We start from the raw sequence: 20,691 nt of genomic DNA, 5'->3' as shown, positions 1-20,691 counted from the left end.
GGGGGTCAATAGTGTACATAATAAACATTGTAACTTAATATTTGTATTTAAAAAAAACTCAGGAGACATTGTCATTTGCAATTTTGTCATTTAATAACGTTTTAATGAATTTTAAATAACTCATTCATGGAACTTGTATTACATTGGAATAATAAAAACAAAGAAGACGTTTGCAAACGCAATGTACTAGTTACCAGATAAACTGCAATTAGTTACCTTCGCTTGCCTGTCTTCTTCTTCTACTACTAATTTCTTCTTCGTTGTAGTTCCCAGCCGTCTGGAGGCCTCTGTGGCTCTACACTGCCTCCATAGACCAGTCTTGGTATGACATCATATAATTATATGGTTTATTGTACACCACACTCTATAAGAGCACTAAGCACAAACTTCACTTACCGATTGCGCCCATATACAAATCAGTCAACGTGTTGAGGAAAAAAAAGGTTGCCGTGTGTGTCCGGTAACGACAACTCCCCAATTGTGAGGGTGTAATTTCCCTTTTCTCCACTCGGTGTCGCTGGTTTAGTGGCTAACCTGACTCCAAGCTAACCCAATTTAGTCAATAGAGCTCCAGGCCGGTAACTGGAAATGCCTTGGGAGCTCCAGCAGCCCGGCTTACGACAAAATGGAACTGTTATACATTTCCACTAACCGAAGAGCTTGTTGTTTTGGGTGCGATGATCTGGACTAAAGTACACGTTGTTCGAGCAAGGCCGGCGGAACACTTACCCGCCTTAAGCTAACTAGCTCTGTGGCATTAGCCTCACTGGCCGGCTCGGGAAATATTACACCCCGCTTCAGGACACCTTTTCTGCCTTTTTCTATTTGGACGGCAACAAGAGGAGTGTGAGATGCACTGGGGTGTGTTGAATACCGTGCTCTAACGCGTTGGTCTTTTCGTGGGCTCGCGATCAACGGTTGCATTGTTCCCCCCCCTCCTGCTCCCTCTCCTCATGTTTGAAATGGAGACCCACGTTTCGTGCCTTTTCCCCGAGATCCTAGCCATCATCTTCAGCTACCTGGACGTGAAAGACAAAGGCCGGGTGGCCCAAGTGTGCGCGGCCTGGAGGGACGCGTCTTACCACAAGTCGGTGTGGCGAGGGGTGGAAGCCAAGCTGCATCTACGCCGGGCCAACCCTTCCCTCTTCCCCAGCCTGCAGACCAGGGGTATCAAAAAGGTCCAGATCCTCAGCATGAGACGCAGCCTGAGCTACGTGATCCAGGGCATGCCCCATATCGAGAGCCTGAACCTGTGCGGCTGCTTCAACCTGACGGACAACGGCCTGGGCCACGCCTTCGTGCAGGACATCCCTTCGATGCGGGTTCTCAACCTGAGCCTGTGCAAGCAGATCAGCGACTCCAGCCTGGGGCGCATCGCCAAGTACCTGAAGAACCTGGAGGTGCTGGAGCTGGGTGGCTGCAGCAATATCACCAACACGGGGCTCCTCCTGGTGGCCTGGGGCTTGCACCGGCTCAAGAGCCTCAACCTGCGCAGCTGCCGCCACGTGTCAGACGTGGGCATCGGGCACCTATCGGGCATGACCCGCAACGCGGCCGAGGGCTGCCTGGCATTGGAGAAACTCACCCTGCAGGACTGTCAGAAGCTTACCGACCTGTCGCTCAAGCACGTGGCCATGGGCCTGGGTGGGCTCAAGGTGCTCAACCTGAGCTTTTGCGGCGGCATCTCCGATGCCGGCATGATCCATGTGTCGCGCATGAGCCGGCTGGGCAGCCTCAACCTGCGCTCGTGTGACAACATCAGCGATGCGGGCATCATGCACCTGGCCACGGGTTCACTGCGTCTATCAGGCTTGGACGTGTCCTTCTGCGACAAAATTGGTGACCAGAGCCTGGCGCACATTGCGCAGGGCCTCTACCGGCTCAAGTCGCTGTCACTGTGCTCGTGCCACGTGAGTGACGACGGCATCAACCGCATGGTGAGGCAGATGCACGAGCTCAAGACGCTCAACATCGGACAGTGTGTGCGCATCACCGACAAGGGCCTGGAGCTCATCGCAGACCACCTGACGCAGCTGACAGGCATCGACCTGTACGGATGCACCAAGATCACCAAAAGGGGCCTGGAGAGAATCACGCAGCTGCCCTGCCTCAAGGTGCTCAACCTGGGCTTGTGGCAGATGACGGACAGCGAACGCATCAGGTGAAAACAATCTTCCACGGATCGCAAACTCTGGTTGGAGAAAGTGGTGAAATGTTCTCGCGGTTCTGGGTTTCAATCTCGGGTCCATCCCCCGCCCTTCGTATTTGCATTTGTTTTATCCAGGTACTCCGGCTCCCTCATACAACCCCAAAACGCATTAACTTCATTGAAGACTCTAAATTGTCCCTATGTGTTGTTTGTCTTCAGTATATGTACCCTGCGATTGGCTGGCAACCAGTCCAGGGTGTGCCCCAACTCACCTAGGCATGGGCCAATATTACATTTTGACGATATGACCATGTGCAAAAATATCGCAGTAACATAGTATTAAAATGGCTGCTCTAAAATTATTGAAATATTTAGGTATAAACAAAAACATAATTCTCCTTTATTTTAATAGTCTTTATTATGTTCTAACAAAATAAAACAATTTAGTACAGAAGAAATATGTATCATGTTTAAGTAATTGTTTTAAATCTTCTTAGTCGCAATGTCCTTTCACGTGAGCTATTTTAGAACAAACCCGTGGACTACATGTTGTCCTTGGGGCTAGCTAGTACCAATTGGCACTTTTTGCACATTAATGACCTGAACCCCCTGTCAAAGTAGTAATTGGCCCATGCCTACCTGTGATCTTAATGACTAGAAGCGCTATAGAATTTTTTTCATTTTATTTTTTTAGTTTCAACAGCACGGTGAGCTGGCGCTTATTCAGGGTTCAAATGTCAGCTCCATCCTTCCTATGTGTTCTCCTCATGCTTGCTTCCTTTTTTGCCCACATTTCTAAAATATGCATGTCAATTGAAGACTAAATTGTCAGGTTTTTTGTATACAACGTATGTGCCCTGAAATTGGCTGGCGACCAGTCCAGGGTGTGCCCCGCCTCTTGCCCAAAGCCACCTGGGATAGGCCAGAGCAACTTAATCACGTGTCCAGTTATTTAGCTACCTCTCCCACACAGCAGTGCCTACAGCTCAGCACTAGATCATGACATCACATAATTTTTGCAACTCCAGCACAAATTCTGATTTTATACAAACTAAAAAGATTTATGGTAATAATCGGTAGGTATTTTTATTCTTAAGTCTGGCATAGCTACTGGAATTTTTACTCCTTTTTGGCTGATGTATTTTTTTCAAAAAGTAATATTTTTTTGTATGCTATAATTTTGTACTTCAAATTGAAGTTGTTTATACATTGTGTAAAATGCAGCCACAGTGTTCCAAGAGGGCGCCACACCAAAAAAAAAAAAAAATTCCCTGTGCCACAGTACTACAGCCTTGTGACTTAACGGCTGAAAGGCTTTATGCAACAAAGAAGCAAAAAATAAAAACTGTTCAGTGGAGTTTTCTCATAAGGAGCTTTCAATGATAGTCTTGAGTATTTTTTTATGTAAAAAAAAACAAAACAGTAATTTAAGATGATTTATATTCATACTGTAGTGATATTTATAAATAAAGATGGCAAATATGTTTCAATTGCATCTTGCATATGTGCAGTTTTTCTAAAATAATGTGTGTAAACGTGTGTGCATGTTGTCTGTGCACTTTGCAGGTCTTGTACATGTTATCCGTGTGTACATATTCAATTAGTACATATATAAATACATAGGTACTGCATCTTTTAATGAACATGTGGATGCACGTGTAATATAGATAGTACATATTTAGTACACACATTAGTGTGTGTATATTTTTAAATACGTAGATGGGTTTTATTACATACATAATGCATGTATGGGTGTGTTTAATACAAGCAAGTGTTAAGGTTTGTGTATGTAATTTCAAGAATGCCAGAAACAAGGCTTATAATTTATTCATTTACATCCATACAAAATCCAAACAACTCAGAAATATGGCCGGGCTTTTTTTTTCTTTTTTTTTTTGCAACAAACAGATCCAAGGCAGAACACATTTCTTTTACGAATACCAAAACAAAGGAATTCCTCTGAATAATATAAAATTTAAAAATAAAGTCACTTGAATTCCTTGACAGATTTAGTTTAAGAGATGACATGAGACATTAAATCAAACGCAAGAAGACACACAGACTGAATGGAAAAGAAACACACACTCTTGGTCGTTGCGTTGGCGAGTCCACCTTCCAATTCATGAAGCAAGTAAGAACAAGTTGCTTCCTAGACTGGAGCTGCATTTTCTTCCCAGGCCTCCCACAGAGTTACAGTACAGCGGATCAGCTAAAGTCCAACAGTGAACTTCCCATTTACCCCAGAATAAAATTTATTTCAAGCTCCACTTAACGGTAAATATTTTTCAAATTACTTTATGGGGCACTAGGACTTTGGAGGTGCCACTGTAACTGAAAAGAGCTTGACATAGTTCTTTCAGGCTTATATGGAGCCCACTGACAATCAACACTAAATGTTCAAAACAAAAAGTATTTTCTTCCTATCACACCTGGTGTGGAAACATTTTCTTTTCCCAAGTGACGCAAATTAAATTTTTTGTCACTCCTGGTGATTCTGTGCAAACATTCATTGTATAGCCATACAGTTAACATTTATACATACCTACGCATTTATGTTCATATATTTCTATAGAAGATTCTCCATACTTAAGACAGCAGTACTCACACATTTTTTTTCTCTGTGACAAAAGTAGACAATGGCACTGCTTAGTATTTTTTTTTTTTTCTTCTTTTCAAAATGTCAAAAAAGAATGCACGACATGGCCCACTTACCTCAATTCAGTCACAGCACGTGTTAAATATCACTTTATTTACAAACGGATCTTAAAAAGTCAAATTAAAAGAGCCCTGAAGAGAACACTGAACAAAATTAGAGCCGTTACTTTCTTTTTGTGGCATTTGGCCAACTGAACATTTTGTGCCTTGTAACATCTATTAGGAATTTGAGATCAATGCCAAATAGATCACAGGGACCAATTTTAAGATTGTGCCTTGATAGCACCAATAGTACAGGGGGAAAAAAAACATCACCGGGTTAGGTCGGCTACTGTCTCACCCACCCCCAACCTCCCGTACATGCTTCAAGGCCACTAGAACGTTCTCCAAAGAAACATTGCATACCTCATAACAAGTGAACCCAATGTGCAAAACCATTGACAGAATAAAAGTATAAAAATGCCCCTCTTTCAGTCTCTCTTGTCTATATTATTAAAGGAGACAAATTATGAGAATTGGCTTTTTAGTGTCATGTAAAGAAATGCAGTGGAATCTTGACTAACAAGTGGAACCTTGACTTACAATTTTACTTACAAGTTTAATTTGTTCCGGGACCAAGCTTGTAACTCATCTGACTATCAAATCAAGTTTCCCCATTGAAATGAATTGAAATTCCAATAATTCGTTCCAGCCCCAACCAAAACATAACGTCCTATCATTTTTGTTTTTTTACTTGATTAAAATGCAAATTGTAATTTCCTGTCCTTCTAAATATTAAAAAAAATAATAACAGGAGCATTTCAAATTGTTCCTAATCTAGTCACAAAGTTGCTAAATTGGCAAAATTGAGAAGCTGCCCCATTTCCTTGCATTCCCTAACAATGAGGGGTCATAATATTCTTTCATAATATGTCTCCTTTAAAAGGACTACAGAGCAAGACCCCTGGCAGCTGAGCCAGGCAAGTAACAAAAGATGTAATCCCAAAGATCCGTAGCTCAGAGATGAAACTATGTTCCCACCAGTAGCTTGCAGTCCATAAGGGAGGGAATTCAGACTGGCGTGGTCCCCAGCACCCCACCGACCCCGAGTGCTTTCCTTCCCCACGTGAACAACTAATGAAGCCCTTTTCCGTTAAAGACTCAACATGTGACAGAACTGTGCCTGATTCCACTGCGAATGCCTCCAGCCACAGAGAGGAACACCAGCAGTAAACGTTCAGACTTTGTGCTCAAGTATGAGATTTCAATACAGTGGAACCTCTAAAAAAACAAAACAACTTAGAATTCAATTGCAACTTTGGGGGTAATCCCACCTCAGAAATAAGTTAAGTTTTGATTTTGAATCAGCTTTGTGTGCACGACACCTCAGAGTGCCTTATTAGATAGAACCTTGCTAGTTTTTTGGATTTTCATAACACCCGACTTGTGATTATTCAAGTGTGGGCTGTGAAGTTCCACTGTACTCTCAAAGTGTGCAATAATGTTGCGTTATGTTAAATATTGTGCTGTTTCTTTCACTTATGTCTTAACACAGCTGGTTAAATGTCAATATATGAATCAAACGGTGTCAAAATGGGACAGGAAAGCACTTTCAGGCGAGTTTTGGTAGTTATTGTAACCCCGTGGGGAGGGCCTTGTCAAAAGCTGGAGATGAAATGGGGTCCGAGCAAACCTGGGCCGCTCCCGTGGGTCAGCAGGACTCCTCCAGCGCATTGACAACCTGCTCCAAGATGTCAGGGCAGCAGTCGGCAATCTGCTGCAGGACGCAGTTGGCGTACTCCTGCAGCTCACCGCTTTCCTTTTCGCACAGCTCTAGCTCCTTCTCCAACTGGAAGGCAGACGGTCACCAACATTGATTTGGTTTAATAACCCGTGTTACATTTTCGGGTGGACTGTAAATTTCAGGTCATACAAGCTGTTCCCCATATGTTTAAATGAACTCAAACGTCAGCCACTCAAATTTACGTGCTCCTCCTTTACCTGTTCCGCCGTCATCTTCAGGAGCTCCTCCTCCCAGTCGTCCGGGTCGCTGCGGTGGTAGTGGGCGGGCGGCGTGAGGTGGCTGAGGATGCTCGGGTCGCGGTCGTAGCAGAGGTCGGTCAAGTGGGCTATGTAGAGCTTGAGCTTGCTGCGGTTCTGGCACAGGGCTACAACAGGGGTTATCATCTGTGTGGGGGGAGAAATGTTGAGACTTTGGTGGAGGCGGAGAACATGATGACAATTTACACCAGTCACAATACACTCTGATTGTGATTAAACACGGAGCCACAACACTGCCACCAAAATAAGTTTTCGCATGGAAAAGGATGAATTAAAATAAACATAGGCTATTTCATTGACTGTTTTAGTTTTTTTTTTTTTACAGTAGGAACTTGACTTACTAAATAAAGAAAAGAGATGGACAGAAATGCTAAATATATAGTACGTTATTTTTCTGTGGTGTCTTTATCAGTGCCAAAACATGTTTCAACAATAAATCTTTTTCTACAAAGCGAATTGTAATTTTTAATGCCAAAAGTGGTATTGTACCATAATGCTTACTGATTAGAACATCATTAGATAAGACATGCAAAACCCTGATGTTCTGTCGAATGCAATAACACTGGTCAACAAATTTGTACTAACATTTTTTTTGAGTCACACATGGTAAAATCCATATTGAGCAAGCTTTTGATAGGTTATACTGGAAAAACAAAAAATCTCAAAAACCTGATGTGCTTGAAAAAAGTAGACATTTTTAAATCAGCATTCAAAATACTTTGAGGGGAAAATGAAGCCATCATTCAGTAAAAATTGCTGTTGACCAGTGTAATTAGAGTCCTTTCTTTATTCCGTTCACTCATGCAGACACACATGGATAATGAAGAAGCACTTGAGACCAGCAAAGATAACAATGAGCACCAACACAGAAGGCAGGAAAATAATGAAACAGAAAATAAACAACGCACACAAAGACAAACAAACGCAAGATGAATAATTGGCAAAAAGGTGGAATGGCGCAGTAACAAAACACATTTGTTATTTTAGACAAGCTCACCCTTGGCAACAAAATGGCAGAGAGAGAGAGAAAGAGAGGGGGGCGGGCACAATGTTGGCTATGCCCAAATACCCTCCTCATCATCCTGTTAGGCCAGGTGCAGCGGTAGAGAGGAATATTTGGTTAGTGTGTGTTCAAAGCTGAGCACCAGCACACATGATTATCTTAATCTGGGAGGTAAGGATGAAGAGAGAAACCCGGTTGTTATACTCTACCTGGTCTGGGGAGGGCCTGTGGTTTGTATGGTCAGGGGCTGTTTTTAGATGTTCGTCCTCATAGTTGTCTGCCATCAATTTCATGCGGTTCTGTGTCTGATTATTTACCACAGAAACAAATAAACAGTCAGGAATCTGAATATTTGTCTATACTTGTATTATTTCAAATTTGAATCATATTTTGTTGCATGTTTTGTTTATTAAGTTAGAAGCCAAATGGTGATGGTGGCAAAAAGCATCAAATTCCAATTTATTGTATGGGTGCCACTTATTTATCTGAAATTTGTCCCACCCACCTGCTGCTTGAGTTGTTGCACCAGTCGATCTTTCTCTCGTTTCAACAAAGACACTTCATCCTGGGTCTTCTTTTTCTTGGAGGAGGACAACTCCAGCAGAGCAATGTTTGCATCCTTCTCACTAATGGCCGCCAGCAGCGCCTCTTGCCTGTCAGTGTGGGAGAGGGGGAAAAAAAACCAGCTGTTTATAAATAAATAAATAAATAAATAAATAAATAAATAAACAAACAAACAAACAAACAAACAAATCCATCTAATTGAGCCACAGAGTGAACGCACATTTATTGCGATGGATTCGATCCCGGCACAACCACAATTGGTGAAAATGTCAATCAATAATCAGTCCTGCTGCGAGTCCTTACTTCATTTCCAGCACTTCCTCCAGATGCTTCCTGCGTTCGGCTCTCAGGGTGGTGAGATGAGCCTCCTTTTCACACAGAGACTGCTGGGTGGAGGAGAGTTTGGCCCGCATGGATTCTAGCTCCTGCTTCACTTTCTCCATGGCTCCAAGCAGTTCCTCCATCTTGAAACACACACACAAATCGGTTAAAATAAAAGGAAAATAAAAGGAGTAGGAAAAGCTCCGATAAAAACATAGAGACACATGATGGAAGTGGAAGGGATGAGTGAAGTAGCATTCGGTGATGGTAGAAGTTGTATTTACTTGCTATTTACCAAGTGTATACACTCGCTGGTCGCTTTATTAGGTACGCTGGCACAAGCCAATTCGAATAGCAGAGCCCCAAATTCAATCTATTCCATCCCCCATGAAACACCATCAACATTTATGTAACACATTTTTAGCGAGGAAAGTAGCACTCTACAGTTTTGTACTTTATAAAAAAAAGTAATAAAAAAATGACTCAATAAGCTGTAGTAATATTAGATGTTTTTCGCAGCGGCTAAAGAATAAACTGTGACTATTGTAATATTGTCTTTCTACATGTGTTTGCCTTACAATATCCGGAATTGTTTTTCTGTATAGTTTTTCATTAAACTTCAACTGGGAGTGGCAATAAACAATTTGAAGGGAGCACATGGTCTTTATTTTGAAGAATTGCTCAATTGATTTTGCAAGTGTACCCAAGTACGCATGACACAAGCAGAAAGTTTGTGTTTTCTTCAATATGCAACTCCCATAAGCACTTTCATAAGCAAACATGACAATTACACAGCAACCAGTCCAATATAATTCAATACAGTATTCCCCAATTATGCCCTAAAAGGGGTTGTAATTTCCTAGACGTGCCACAAAAAGGTGGCAAAGTACTACTTAGCTCCTGTCTTTACATCTCCATCAGTCCTTGGCACCAAGATGCCCCAAGAAGGTGCCAAAGCAATACTTTTATATTAGAGAGGCTTTAGCCAAAACACTAAAAGAGTCGGAAGGAGGATTTCTCAGCAAATAAAGGAGGTTCTCCCAAGGATAATTTTGAATTGCAAATAGTGAAATGCGAACATGCGGGGTGGGGGACACTGTACAGTGGAACAAATAACGCCTTTGAGTTACTTCCAGGCTGCATGTGTGCAGAAGGTGTTGCTGTTCACGGTACTTTGTCGCCTCTGAATGAGATTCTCTCACACACACGTAAAGATAAAGGGCTCGTACCTTAGACCACTTTAAGTGGGCGAGGTTGGACTCATGCATTGCATTGAGTGAGTGCTTCTGACAGGCGGTGAGTAGCGGAAAGAGAGAAAAAAAAAACGACAAAAGAACTGAAAGAAGAGGAGCGGTAGCCAGCAAAGAGGAAGGATGTCAATTTAAAAACAAAAAGATGATGACCACAACCCTGGTGAGGTGTGATGTTGCTCCTTTGCGCTAGCCGTGGCCATACCTGTTTCTCCTGCAGGGACCTGGCAGCCTCCTCCTGAGCAAGCACCATCTCTCGCTCGGCGGTGATCTGCACGCTCTCTCTCAAGGCCTCCTCCAGCTCCTCGATGCGCTCCGACTTCTGACGCAAAGAGTCCTGTAGAGCGACCGACCGGCAGTGGGCAATCAGCAAGTTCATGTGAATCTGTTGTGCTGAGAGTCATGCCTCACCTTCACCTGCAGTGAGCTCTCAGACATGTTGTCCTCACGCTTCTTAGCCTCGTCCATCAGTCGGGCATTCTTGCTTTTTTCCACCTGTTCTTTGTGCTTCAGAGATGCCACCTTCTTTGTCTGATCTTTCATCTGCCTATAGAAGACGAAAGAATCAACTAAAGCAGTGTACACACAATGGGGCCAAATTTGAGCATTTTCCTTTGACCAAAAAAAGTCATAATGATCACAAATAAATCCTCATGGTGGTGAATGATGAAAAAGATGACGCAAAGATGTAAGGAGATGTACTAACCTGGAGGCCAAACTGTCAGGATGAAGGATTTCCATTGAAAAGGCAAGAGAGAATTAAAAGAGGGTGTGTACAAATTAGGAGAAGGAAGGTGAAAGTCAAAGGGGACTTCCTTTACTTCTACAACCTGTCAATCTATCCAGCCCTATCTTTAGCACTTATTGGATCATGCGGCTGTCCGTTTTTTTTTTTCCACTTCCTCAGTAACGTTCATGGGAAAGCATTTGAGAGACACAAGAAAAAACTCACCCCTCCAGCTCGTTGATCTTCTTGTCTTTGTCATTTTTCTCATTTTCCATTTCTCGGAGGATCTCCAGCAGGCGGTCCACCTCGGCTTGTGCTTTCCCAGAATCCTCTTTGTGGCGGGCCACTTCCTGTTTCAGGCTCTTAATGCGCTCTGCCAGCTCGGTGTTGGCCTGAGCTTCAAGAGTTGCATTCTGAGCCTGGCAAGATGAGAGAAGAGCGGGATGTGAGGTGTTAGTGGCCTGCCGTGTTGTCATGACGCCATCTTACCCTCTTAAGGTGGTTATCTAGTTTGAGACACTCCTCCCTCTTCTGTTCGAGGGCGATCTCCAGACTTTTTAGTTTGGAGTCTTTCTTCAGGCCGGAGGAGGCCAGCGATGACGCGTGCTCTTTCAGGTCCAGCAGAGATGTCTGAGCACATAAAGCAAAGCAGAAAGAAAACATTTCCACCTTATTAAACTAACAAAGCAAGCACAAGTCATAATGAAAGGAAATGAAGATGAGCTGCGTTGGGAAGTGAATTGTTATTACCTCCCTGTCTGACAGGTCTCCCTGCAGTAAACTCAGCCTCTCCTTCAACTCTTTCAGCTCCTTCTTGTTGGACTCCAGCTCTTCAGTCTTCTCTCGGTCGTCTCTATCTCGCTGCTCCTTTAATCGCTCTATGATTCGTTCCTACCATAAATAGTCAAGGAAATAGAACATATATTAAAATATTAGTCGTGGGGACCACAGTATTAAAAAATTCCACACTCACACATTCATAGAGAAAGAGCGTGGTGTTTAGTAAGACATTCATCTGTTACCTTTTCAGCAAGAGACTCCTCCAGCGTAGTGAGGGCAGTGTCTGTGTTGGACGTGTCAGCCTGCAAAGACTTGACTCTCTCCTTTAGGCTGCTCATCTGCTTCTCCTTGTCCCTCAGTTGCTCCTGCAAGTTCTCAATCTTCAAAGGGAATACATACAGTCAGCCATGACATCATTAAAGGGCTGTCTAAATTATAATTTGCAGCCCGCAGTCCATTTATTTTACTAAAAATCAACAATATAAAAACAATTGCTTGATAGATTGTATTAAGTGTGTTGAATAAATTCAAGGTGAAGAAAGTCAACAGTATCTACGTATTTTTACATTTTTCTGTGTGCTGCCCTTGGAGGGAAAAGTTTGAATTTGCACTTTTTTTTATGTTTTAATCACCTTTTTCTGAAGCACGTTGACTTTGCGCTCCTTCACATCAAGCATGTCCTTGAGGTCATGGATCTCTCCACTAAGCGTGCCTTTCTCTTCAGACATTTCTTGAATCTGCTTGCTCTTTTTATTCAAAGTGGCCTCCTTCTCTTCCAAGCGCAGACGCAAGGCATCCACCTAACCAGGAAAACCAGATCAGACTAGATCAGCTGAATTGCATTTTCAATAAATTCAGCTGCTTTTGGACAAGTCTGCATTGGTGGGGATGGGTAGGAGATGCGAGTCTGAGCTGTGGTTTGAAAGTGATTGTGCCATACCTCTGTCTGTAAAATGGCGGCCCTCTGTTCCTTGGCAGTGAGAGACTCCTTGAGGACCTCAATGTGCTGTTTGCTGTCTGAAAACTGGTTAGTGAGCGTCTCCAACTTTGTCTGCAGGCCGAGCAGTTCGGTGTCCTTCCGGGAGAGGTCTTGCTTCACTTGGTCCATCTGGGGGTGAGGAGAGTGGAGACAAAACTCAACAACAGCTCCTTACTAGAGTTGCACAGGGGCGGAAAACTTCAATAAAAGCTAAATTCCTGTTCATACCTATGGAATGTTCTCAACTTTGAAAATCCACAGAAATTATTATTAATTGCGCAAGTCGCCTCCTTACCAAGTGCAAATTTAATTTCCCCCACCAAGAACCTCAGAATTTGTCTGACCTTGCTCTTCATGAACTTGGTGTGGCTGCGGTAGACCTCCATTTGCTTCATCTCCTCCTGTCGTTCCTCACAGCTCAGAAGCCCATTTGACTTCATCATGAGCAGCTCCTCCTCCATGTCCCTCAGGCTTCGTTCCATTGAGTTGATCTTTGCATCCTGGGGGTGATGAAGGTGTTCTAACGCAACTGGCATCCACGGAATCGAGGTCAAATACAGTCCTCACCTTCATGTCAATGACTGTCTGTAAAGCCTTTGTTTTGGTGGACTCTGGTGTTCCCTCATATCTGCGATGCAGCTCCTGTTGACAGACAAGATTTATTTAATAATCCTGTGAAAGAAATTACTTCCATTTATTAGTGGAGAAAAGGATACAAAGATATATTGTCTTGACTTTGATAGTACGTCATTTTTGCGTAATAAATGTGGCAGTACAGTGTTGATGGAACATGGCCTTACTTCTCTCAACGCAGTTATCTCTCGCTCTCTCTGATCTAGTAAACTTTCCAGGTGATGCCAGTGCATCTCTGCATCAGCCAGCCTCCTGGTGCGCTCCTGGTCCTCCTCTGATGCCTTAGCAGATGGACCTGATGACACATTGGAATAGTGTGGTTACATAACAGAACGCCTGTGGGCAGCTAGGAGCGGCTAACACATAAAGGAGAGAGATATTGGACAATTTCAACAGCTGACATTTGAAATGAATTGTACAAATGTCAAACCTGCACCAACATTGGGTGAAAATTTCCACCCACCTTTGCTTTGCAACATCTCCAATAGTTTCTTGATGGATTCATCTCGGGCCCCAAGAGTTTGCTTCTGCGTCTCAATTCTCATCTCCATCTCCTCCAAAGTTTTCCTAAGAAGAAAGAGTTCCTTGGCCTGCCTGTCGTGTTCACAATGCAGCCGCCTAAAGTTCTCTTCAGTCGGTTCCGACGCCAGGGCCAGATCCCGGCCTTGGCTGGCGGGGTCTTGCTGCAGCAGCTGGTTTAGATCCCGCTGGATCCTTAGCTCATCCTGGAGCGCCTGCACAGTCATCTGGAGGTGCTGTGGGAAAACATTTTGTTTTTTGCATGTGTGCGCATCTTCGATCGCTCATTGTGACGTCGACTTTTGTAAAGCTGACGTCACGTTGATGACAAATGAATCGGCTAAATCATTCCTTTCACCACAAATGTGGGCTCAAATTAAACTCAAATATCAACACTGTTATTCTTCACCAAAACTATTGCGATTGCTTGGCAATGTGAAATCAGCATTTCAAGAAATAGGATGAAGTTCAATTTTTGAGAACAGAGCCTGACTACATTTTTTTCCCATCCATTGCCTGTCTCGTGCAAGTGCGCAGCAAATAAACAACGTTATAATGACCAGGTTTGTTGGTTAAGCATTTAGTTTTGTTTAAAAAAAAAATGACAGTGTTGAATGCGATGAGTCATACATTTTGGGTGTAGCCAGTCCAAAAAGTTAGTCTCTAGCCCTGTTTAACTATCCAATAAAAGGTTTGGCGGAGGTAAGGAGGAAATGTGGCCCTTTCATCATAGCAGCGGTCGGGTGACGCAATTGTGAGTGGTGTTACATTGCACACTTCGGGGTGAGGCAAATGGTAAAATCTAATCAGGTCATGAGCCCCTTTTCCATGGATTGTGGCATTTGGCCCCGGGCCAAGCAAGACCATGTCACACACTCGTCTCAAGCCATAGTGAGATTTGTTCACAAGGCACAACAAAGAGACAAGTCTGCTTTCCTTTCAACCCCCCACTCTCTGTTTCTTGCTCCCCCCTTCGCTCCCAACATTTACATCCAAGTTCCAAAAAGTGTTAAAGACGCAGTTGTTTGAAGGTATAAAACAACACAACGTCTATGCTAATTTCTGCTAGCCTGTCTACTGCGTTTGGTATTCCGGAATTTGTTAGCGGGCAGAGGCGTCAACGTTTCAAACGGTGTCACTTACCACACAATCTTAAGTGTAATAGCGCAAATGAGAAAAGAAGTCTTGCGACATGACATGTTCCACAGTTGAGTTAAATCATTCTGTGCCTGGCAGTTTCACACCCTTCTTTACCCTAGCACTAGAAAAAATTAAGTATAGTGTGTGTGTGTACGCGCGAAAATATCATGATGTAGACCTAGTTGACAGAAAATATTAAGTGGGTGGAATGTTATTCGGCTATGGTGACTTAGTCTGAGACTCCAACCCGGAACATACATGTTAAAAATACTCAATGTGTGATTAAAACATGTAAATTGCCACATGAGGGCCCACGCCTCAGTGAATCATACACATTAATTAAAAAGACAAAGAGTGTTGAGCTAAAATTAAATACGCCAGGAGGTTCCATATTGCAATTGGAAAAGGATGAGTGAACAGATTATTAGGTAAATGTCTGAAGGAGAAAAGAGATGCTTAAAAAAATACACAGGGATTTAAGATAAAACACAAAAGTAAACAAACAGCAACAACAGACAGTGGCCATAATTAGAAAAAACAAAACGCCTTGGAGGTGCGTGTGTGCCAGCTTGGGAGAAAGCAGACATCTTTAAATTACAAGACCCACTTATTAGCCCACAGCTGCTCAGGAATCGCTGGAATTAAACCACAGTGATTCTACGACAGTGTGGGCAAACTTGAGAAATCTGCCCTTTCATTAAGGAACAAAGGATGTAAGGTACCCTTTTTAATTTCGCTGAGCTCACTCAACAATTATAAAGTAGCTTGAAGGACAAACTCTTTTAGGGGGAATAGTAGAGCATTCGAACAAGCATATTCTATTCCATCCATTAAAAAGGAGCATATCACTGCATACGTACTCGGTATATAAAGGATAAGAGGGTTAACAAGATAGGAAAAACCTGCCTGGAACTTAGTATATTAATTAAGAGACAGGTAAACACAGTAAAGGCGACAGTAGGAAATTAATACTTTTGAAAGCAATCGTGTGTCTCCTTTATGTTTCTCACTAAATGGATTAGTTCTTTACAGTTTGACTAATAGTCTAACCAAAATTGCAAATTCTCTTCACTTTTTATAATATTACAAGCATTTATTTAAGAAATCCCTACTTAACATAACTGGAATAATATTTTTACTTGACTGAATATTTTCTTTGACTTGTGATTTCAATTTCAAATTGTTGTTATAAATATACATAATAATGAAATACAGGGACACTTCTGTATATGTTGATGTCAAGGTGTGATGATACATCAGGGTTGCAGCCATTTTAAAATTGATTATTCTACAGACTATCGCATCAATTACATAGATAACATTTGATTGATTATGACACCTAATACAATTACAAATGTGCATGTCAGGTGCAGGTAGTATTTCAGACCACTCGGTGTGGTAATCCTCTTTTTCGACACTGCAGTATCTGTAACTTTGAGTGTATGGGGCTTTAAAATGGCTGAGCCTGGCCTGGTGATTGATGTGAAAGAAGGAATTAGCTGTTGTTAGCTTATGTTAGCAGCTAGCTGTGGACTAGCTAATGATTAGCCAGGCTGTGTGTCGAGTTGAGTGGCTTCCGTGGACATAGAAGCTTGTCGATGAATGTACTTTGAACCTATTTATTCTGTTACCAGTTCTTCAATAGTTATTGACAGTGCACGGGATGCTAAGTCTCTTCTTGACCACTTATGTGGTCATTACAATATGTTCTCACGGTGGTAGTCTTTATCAAATTAGCTACATTGCATCATGCTGGATATCATTATGTTGATGTTGTTGCTTTGCTGTACACACAATGCACTTTATCGTCTTTCGTAAGCGAAAATGATCCCACACTTTTTTCTTTTCCTGACTGTTTATTCCTGGCATGCTGCCATTAGTTCTACACCCTGTGGCACTTGTGAACATTAGTCTGAGTGGAAAAGTGATCCCTCCAAACATTCAAAGCAGAGGTCCTGTTTCATTGTTTTTTGTAATATAAGGTTTTGAGTTATTTGATTAATCTTTTCAGCTCTAAAAATATATTTTTATTGCATTTTCACAGTCACAGTACCTCTCTGAGGAAAACAATAACTAAAATATGGCTCGCAATGAAAATGAGTTTGATAGCCCCGATCGAAGCTATCAAAGTAAACAATATAGAAGAATTCACCTGAGATTCGTCTTGAATCACACGGTATTGTTCCTTCCACACACAGATCTTCGACACCTCATCTTTGCGGAGCGCTCGCTCCTTTTTCAGCTCTGGACTCCAAAATGTTTTGATGGAATTCATGGACGAGCTCAGCTTGCTCTCTTTGACTTCCACTTCCCGCCGCAACAATTCGTTTTCCCGCAGAACCTAAGACAAGCAGAGATCAACGCAGAGGAGACGTGTCAAGAATTGCATGTACTGTTTCATATATTTTTATGCCACCGTGCAAACAACTTCATTGCACGATTAGATTTGTAACCTCTCAGTCAATACCTCTTTGAGTTGGGCCTGAAGGTCCAGTATGGTGTTGTCCCTCGCCTGCCTTAAAGAATGGGGTACCGTGGACGCCATGTGGTGGTCCCCAAAAGCCAAAGCGTCGCCCGCCATAAGGCCCGCAGGCAGCACTGTGCTCGAAGGCACCGAGGTGGAGATGTTGGGTGTGCTCGCTGCCACCACGCCGCCGCTGCTCCTTGATCCGTAGGTCACCCGCTGCCGCCCCATGGTGGTCACAGCCCCGCCTGCACTTTTGGGGAGGTGCTCCCCCACAGCCACCTCATTGTCGCTCAGGTACATCGGTCCCGAGGTGGCATATGCTGCGTTGAGGGACTGGATGTTCTCCATCGAGAGCGTCTTGCCTCCCGCGCCACCGGGACCTCCTCCGCTGCCCCCGGTGCTGTTTGTGCGACGGTGGCCCATGCGGGGGGAGCGAGGGAGGCGAGGGGAGCGACCCGATCCCTGATTAGTGCCCCCGCCTGCATCCCTGCCTCCACTATGGTTGGCATCCCCTCTGCCGACCGAGCGGGCGCTACCATACATGTTCTGAGCTGAAGACTCAAGGCAAGCGGCAAAAGTAGGGTGGGTAAGCTCAGATGCAAGCTAATGATCACACTGATTTGTGCTTGTGGTTGCTCAGTTAGAGGCAGAAGGCACAATGTTCATGATGAAAGAAGTCTCTCCACTTTCACTGATAGGCGACATACACAGATATCCTGTTCCCAACAGGAGCTGACACATCCACCGTTGCTAAATGAGATGTCGATCTGCAGAGAATGTAAATTGAAGTTTTGTATACATTATGATTAAACACTCACCAGTCACATCCTTAGGCACAACTAAACATTTATCCAACCATCCATCCAACACCCCACTCGTACCAGTGATTCCTAACCACTGGGCAGTCGTCCAATTTAACTTGGTGCTGGTAGTACCAATCTTCTCAGTTCATCACACCAGCACATAATTTGGTTGTAGGTGTCCCGGGGCCCTGACCAGCTGACGCTTAGTGGGAAGTGAGGGAGTACACCCTAACCTTGTTGCCAGCCATTCAGAGGGCACAAATAGACAACTATCCATTCACACTTAGGAACAATTTAGTCTTCAGTTAACCTATCATGAATGTTTTTGGAATATGGGAGGAAACCAGTCATTTGATATGTAATTGTATCACTGGTTTCCATCATGCGCAGACAGAGAGCGAGAGAGTGAGTTAGGTAGATAGAAAAAAGTAGACGTCACTAAAAAACTCAGGTGCACATATATGTCCAAAACGCAATACATGTTTTCCTAACATACATCCATGCAAAATCCTGCAAATTGACCCTGGTTCTAGTGTTTTAGAGGGTGTGACAACTTTCACCACCACTAAATAAAAGATCGAAAATGCATTATGTAACAAACGCGATCTTAATTTACGGTTGTCATCGCGGGCTTCTTTGTATTTCTGGAGGGTAAGAGAGAATGCGCTTTAATCGTCAATCTTGTCGTGTATATGCCCACCACAAATGTAACCCTCAGCCTGCGTGGCCTTGCTAGCTGGCTAACGTTTCATCAAACTACCGGCTAACGGTGACCGCTAAATCTTTTCAATGTGGAGTATTTCCCCATTTGGAACAAAAACCCCATTTGCTAGCCTCATGTTTGTGGGCGTTCAAAATTGATTATGTATAACAAAGGCAAAATGTGACATGTTGACGTTTACGTGTAAACTAGCAGGGGAAGGAGGGGGGAAGGGGGGATTGTCCACAGTGGACGAAAGGGGAGGGAAAAAAAACTCCATCGCTGTACAAATGGATAACAAGATAACCACAAGTCTGTCATTTAACTAGACAGCATTATTTATCCAAAGGCAACACACGATCAAAATGTCAAAAAGCAGAACAGGATGTTTTTTTCACACAATCCCAAACGACACCGAACACGGGTCTGCCGTGGTGGAGACACCCTTAAAATCGAACAGTTTTCCTAAGCAGCTTTATATATATTTTCTATACACGCTGGTTTGTCATTGAGGGGTTTTACATACCTGTCATTCCCGTCAACCAACGTTCAATATGACATAGGTTGATGTCTTCCATGTACGTGGACAAGCCAGCAGAAGCTCTCCTTTTCCCCCTCGCTACTAACACAATAGCCAGTGCTTAAAACGTCTGCAATAAACTAGCTTTTCTGTCGTCTGCTACCATCGAAAATCAGCCTCGCTTCCCCAAACAATTACACAATAGGCATTCGATTGCAAAATAAATAAATTTTAGATGCTAGTCGCTCGACAGTTGTCTATCAAATTTTGCCATCTTTTTTGCCAGCAGTTCACGAGAGCAAGCCAAGGCGCTTCAGTGACGTCAGCAAGCCTCCGATGCGCGTTCCCAAAACTGTCCTTGCCGCGCATGCCACGCTTCTGTTTCGATGCGCGATGCGCGGTCACGAGAAAGAGACGGCCACATAGGTACACAAGGTTTTTTATTAGTGGCGGCCGTGCATTTGATACCTGAACCTAATTTAATGCACCTAATAATACCACCAATATCATGTCACGACTGGTGCACCTCCTCAAATGAATGAATGAATAAACATCCACATTAGCTAGTGAAAGCAGTTTAGCCAAGAGAAATGCTGAAATGTATTGAATAGATTTTACAAATACCATATAATGTATTGTATACATTGTATTGTATACAATCTAACATTAAAATTAAGTTTGCAGACGTGCAGACAGCATTGTTAAATTTTCTTTTCAAGTAGGCTGCATGCAGTTAATTTTCAAGTTCAGTTGGAGTCAACAATTAAGTACAATACTTCACATTAAAGTGTTGATTTTGAAAGATTTCTTTACGTAGGATCTACTTTTCTTTTATTTGTTATACATTTTTATCTGAATCACAAGTACTCTTTTATATTTCCTATATTCAAGCATGGTGTTCATGTTCAAACTGGGCATAATGTTACAGTGTCTAACAATAATGCACTTTGGGATTTGAACTTCTGTATCGTTTGTGATAAACTTTTAGGCCAGGGTTCACCAACATGGTTCACCTCCTGGGTGGACCATGTAGCCCCCAAGAACCACATAAGGATCATGCAGGCCTGTTCTACAAATGCTCTCCACTGACATTCTACCTACATTTTTTGCACGTGCTATATTTCAGAACTGTTTCAAACTGGGAGCCCTTAAAAATAATATCCAAAGTTCTCATTTTCAAAAAGGTCAATGACCCCTACTCACCTTTACTACTTTACTGTAATTGAATGTTGGTCATTGTGATAGAAAATAATTTTTGAGGCGGTGCTTGAGGTAAAAAGTTGGAGAAACACAAGCTCCTATCGCTTTCGTTCTATTCTACCTACAAAGCTGACGTTTGGCGAAACATGGAGCATGTTTTAACATACCACCACCAGGGAGTAGTGTTCAACTACAAATAGAGGCCCCCTTCATTTTATTTTTATTTTTTTATTTTTTTAAT

General features: G+C 42.9%; 3 protein-coding genes across 8 annotated transcripts in view; 1 reads left to right on the top strand and 2 right to left on the bottom strand.

The window, feature by feature from the left end:
* The window catches only part of LOC125971014 (genetic suppressor element 1), a 42,918-nt gene extending 42,461 nt beyond the window's left edge, over positions 1 to 457 (bottom strand). For both annotated transcript variants that reach the window (XM_049723841.2, XM_049723842.2), the window contains exon 1: positions 217 to 457. The gene's annotated coding sequence lies outside the window, so the exon portion shown is untranslated. The remainder of the gene's footprint in view (positions 1 to 216) is intronic.
* A 69-nt stretch (positions 458 to 526) lies between these two features.
* LOC125971017 (F-box/LRR-repeat protein 14) lies at positions 527 to 3,639 on the top strand. Its single transcript, XM_049723847.2, has one exon. It carries the CDS (start codon positions 954 to 956, stop codon positions 2,163 to 2,165), a length of 1,212 nt encoding a protein of 403 aa, XP_049579804.1. The 5' UTR covers positions 527 to 953; the 3' UTR covers positions 2,166 to 3,639.
* Positions 3,640 to 3,960: 321 nt separating this feature from the next.
* LOC125971013 (ELKS/Rab6-interacting/CAST family member 1) lies at positions 3,961 to 19,632 on the bottom strand. Of its 5 annotated transcripts, none has more exons than XM_049723839.2 (21): positions 19,257 to 19,632; positions 17,228 to 17,994; positions 16,913 to 17,101; positions 13,565 to 13,856; positions 13,269 to 13,396; positions 13,036 to 13,110; positions 12,813 to 12,968; positions 12,430 to 12,597; positions 12,122 to 12,289; positions 11,732 to 11,869; positions 11,460 to 11,600; positions 11,199 to 11,339; positions 10,935 to 11,128; positions 10,400 to 10,529; positions 10,188 to 10,319; positions 9,962 to 10,018; positions 8,715 to 8,875; positions 8,353 to 8,500; positions 8,057 to 8,152; positions 6,785 to 6,970; positions 3,961 to 6,632 (listed from the first exon to the last, which is right to left on the bottom strand). In XM_049723839.2, the coding sequence occupies exons 2-21, from the start codon at positions 17,768 to 17,770 to the stop codon at positions 6,495 to 6,497; spliced, it is 3,381 nt and encodes a 1,126-aa protein (XP_049579796.1). In that variant the 5' UTR covers positions 17,771 to 17,994; positions 19,257 to 19,632; the 3' UTR covers positions 3,961 to 6,494. The 5 variants fall into 5 exon arrangements, 3 of the variants coding, with proteins under 3 accessions (XP_049579796.1, XP_049579795.1, XP_049579797.1); XM_049723838.2 differs by having other exon boundaries at positions 10,394 to 10,529; positions 19,257 to 19,630; XR_007482325.2 differs by lacking the exon at positions 3,961 to 6,632 and adding an exon at positions 7,842 to 7,926 and having other exon boundaries at positions 6,823 to 6,970; positions 10,394 to 10,529.
* Positions 19,633 to 20,691: the final 1,059 nt, after the last annotated feature.

This window comes from Syngnathus scovelli, chromosome 6, assembly GCF_024217435.2.
Source record: "Syngnathus scovelli strain Florida chromosome 6, RoL_Ssco_1.2, whole genome shotgun sequence".
Classification (NCBI taxonomy): domain Eukaryota; kingdom Metazoa; phylum Chordata; class Actinopteri; order Syngnathiformes; family Syngnathidae; genus Syngnathus; species Syngnathus scovelli.
The sequence above is the reverse complement of the archived record's forward strand: the minus strand, read 5'-3'. Positions and strand labels throughout refer to the sequence as shown.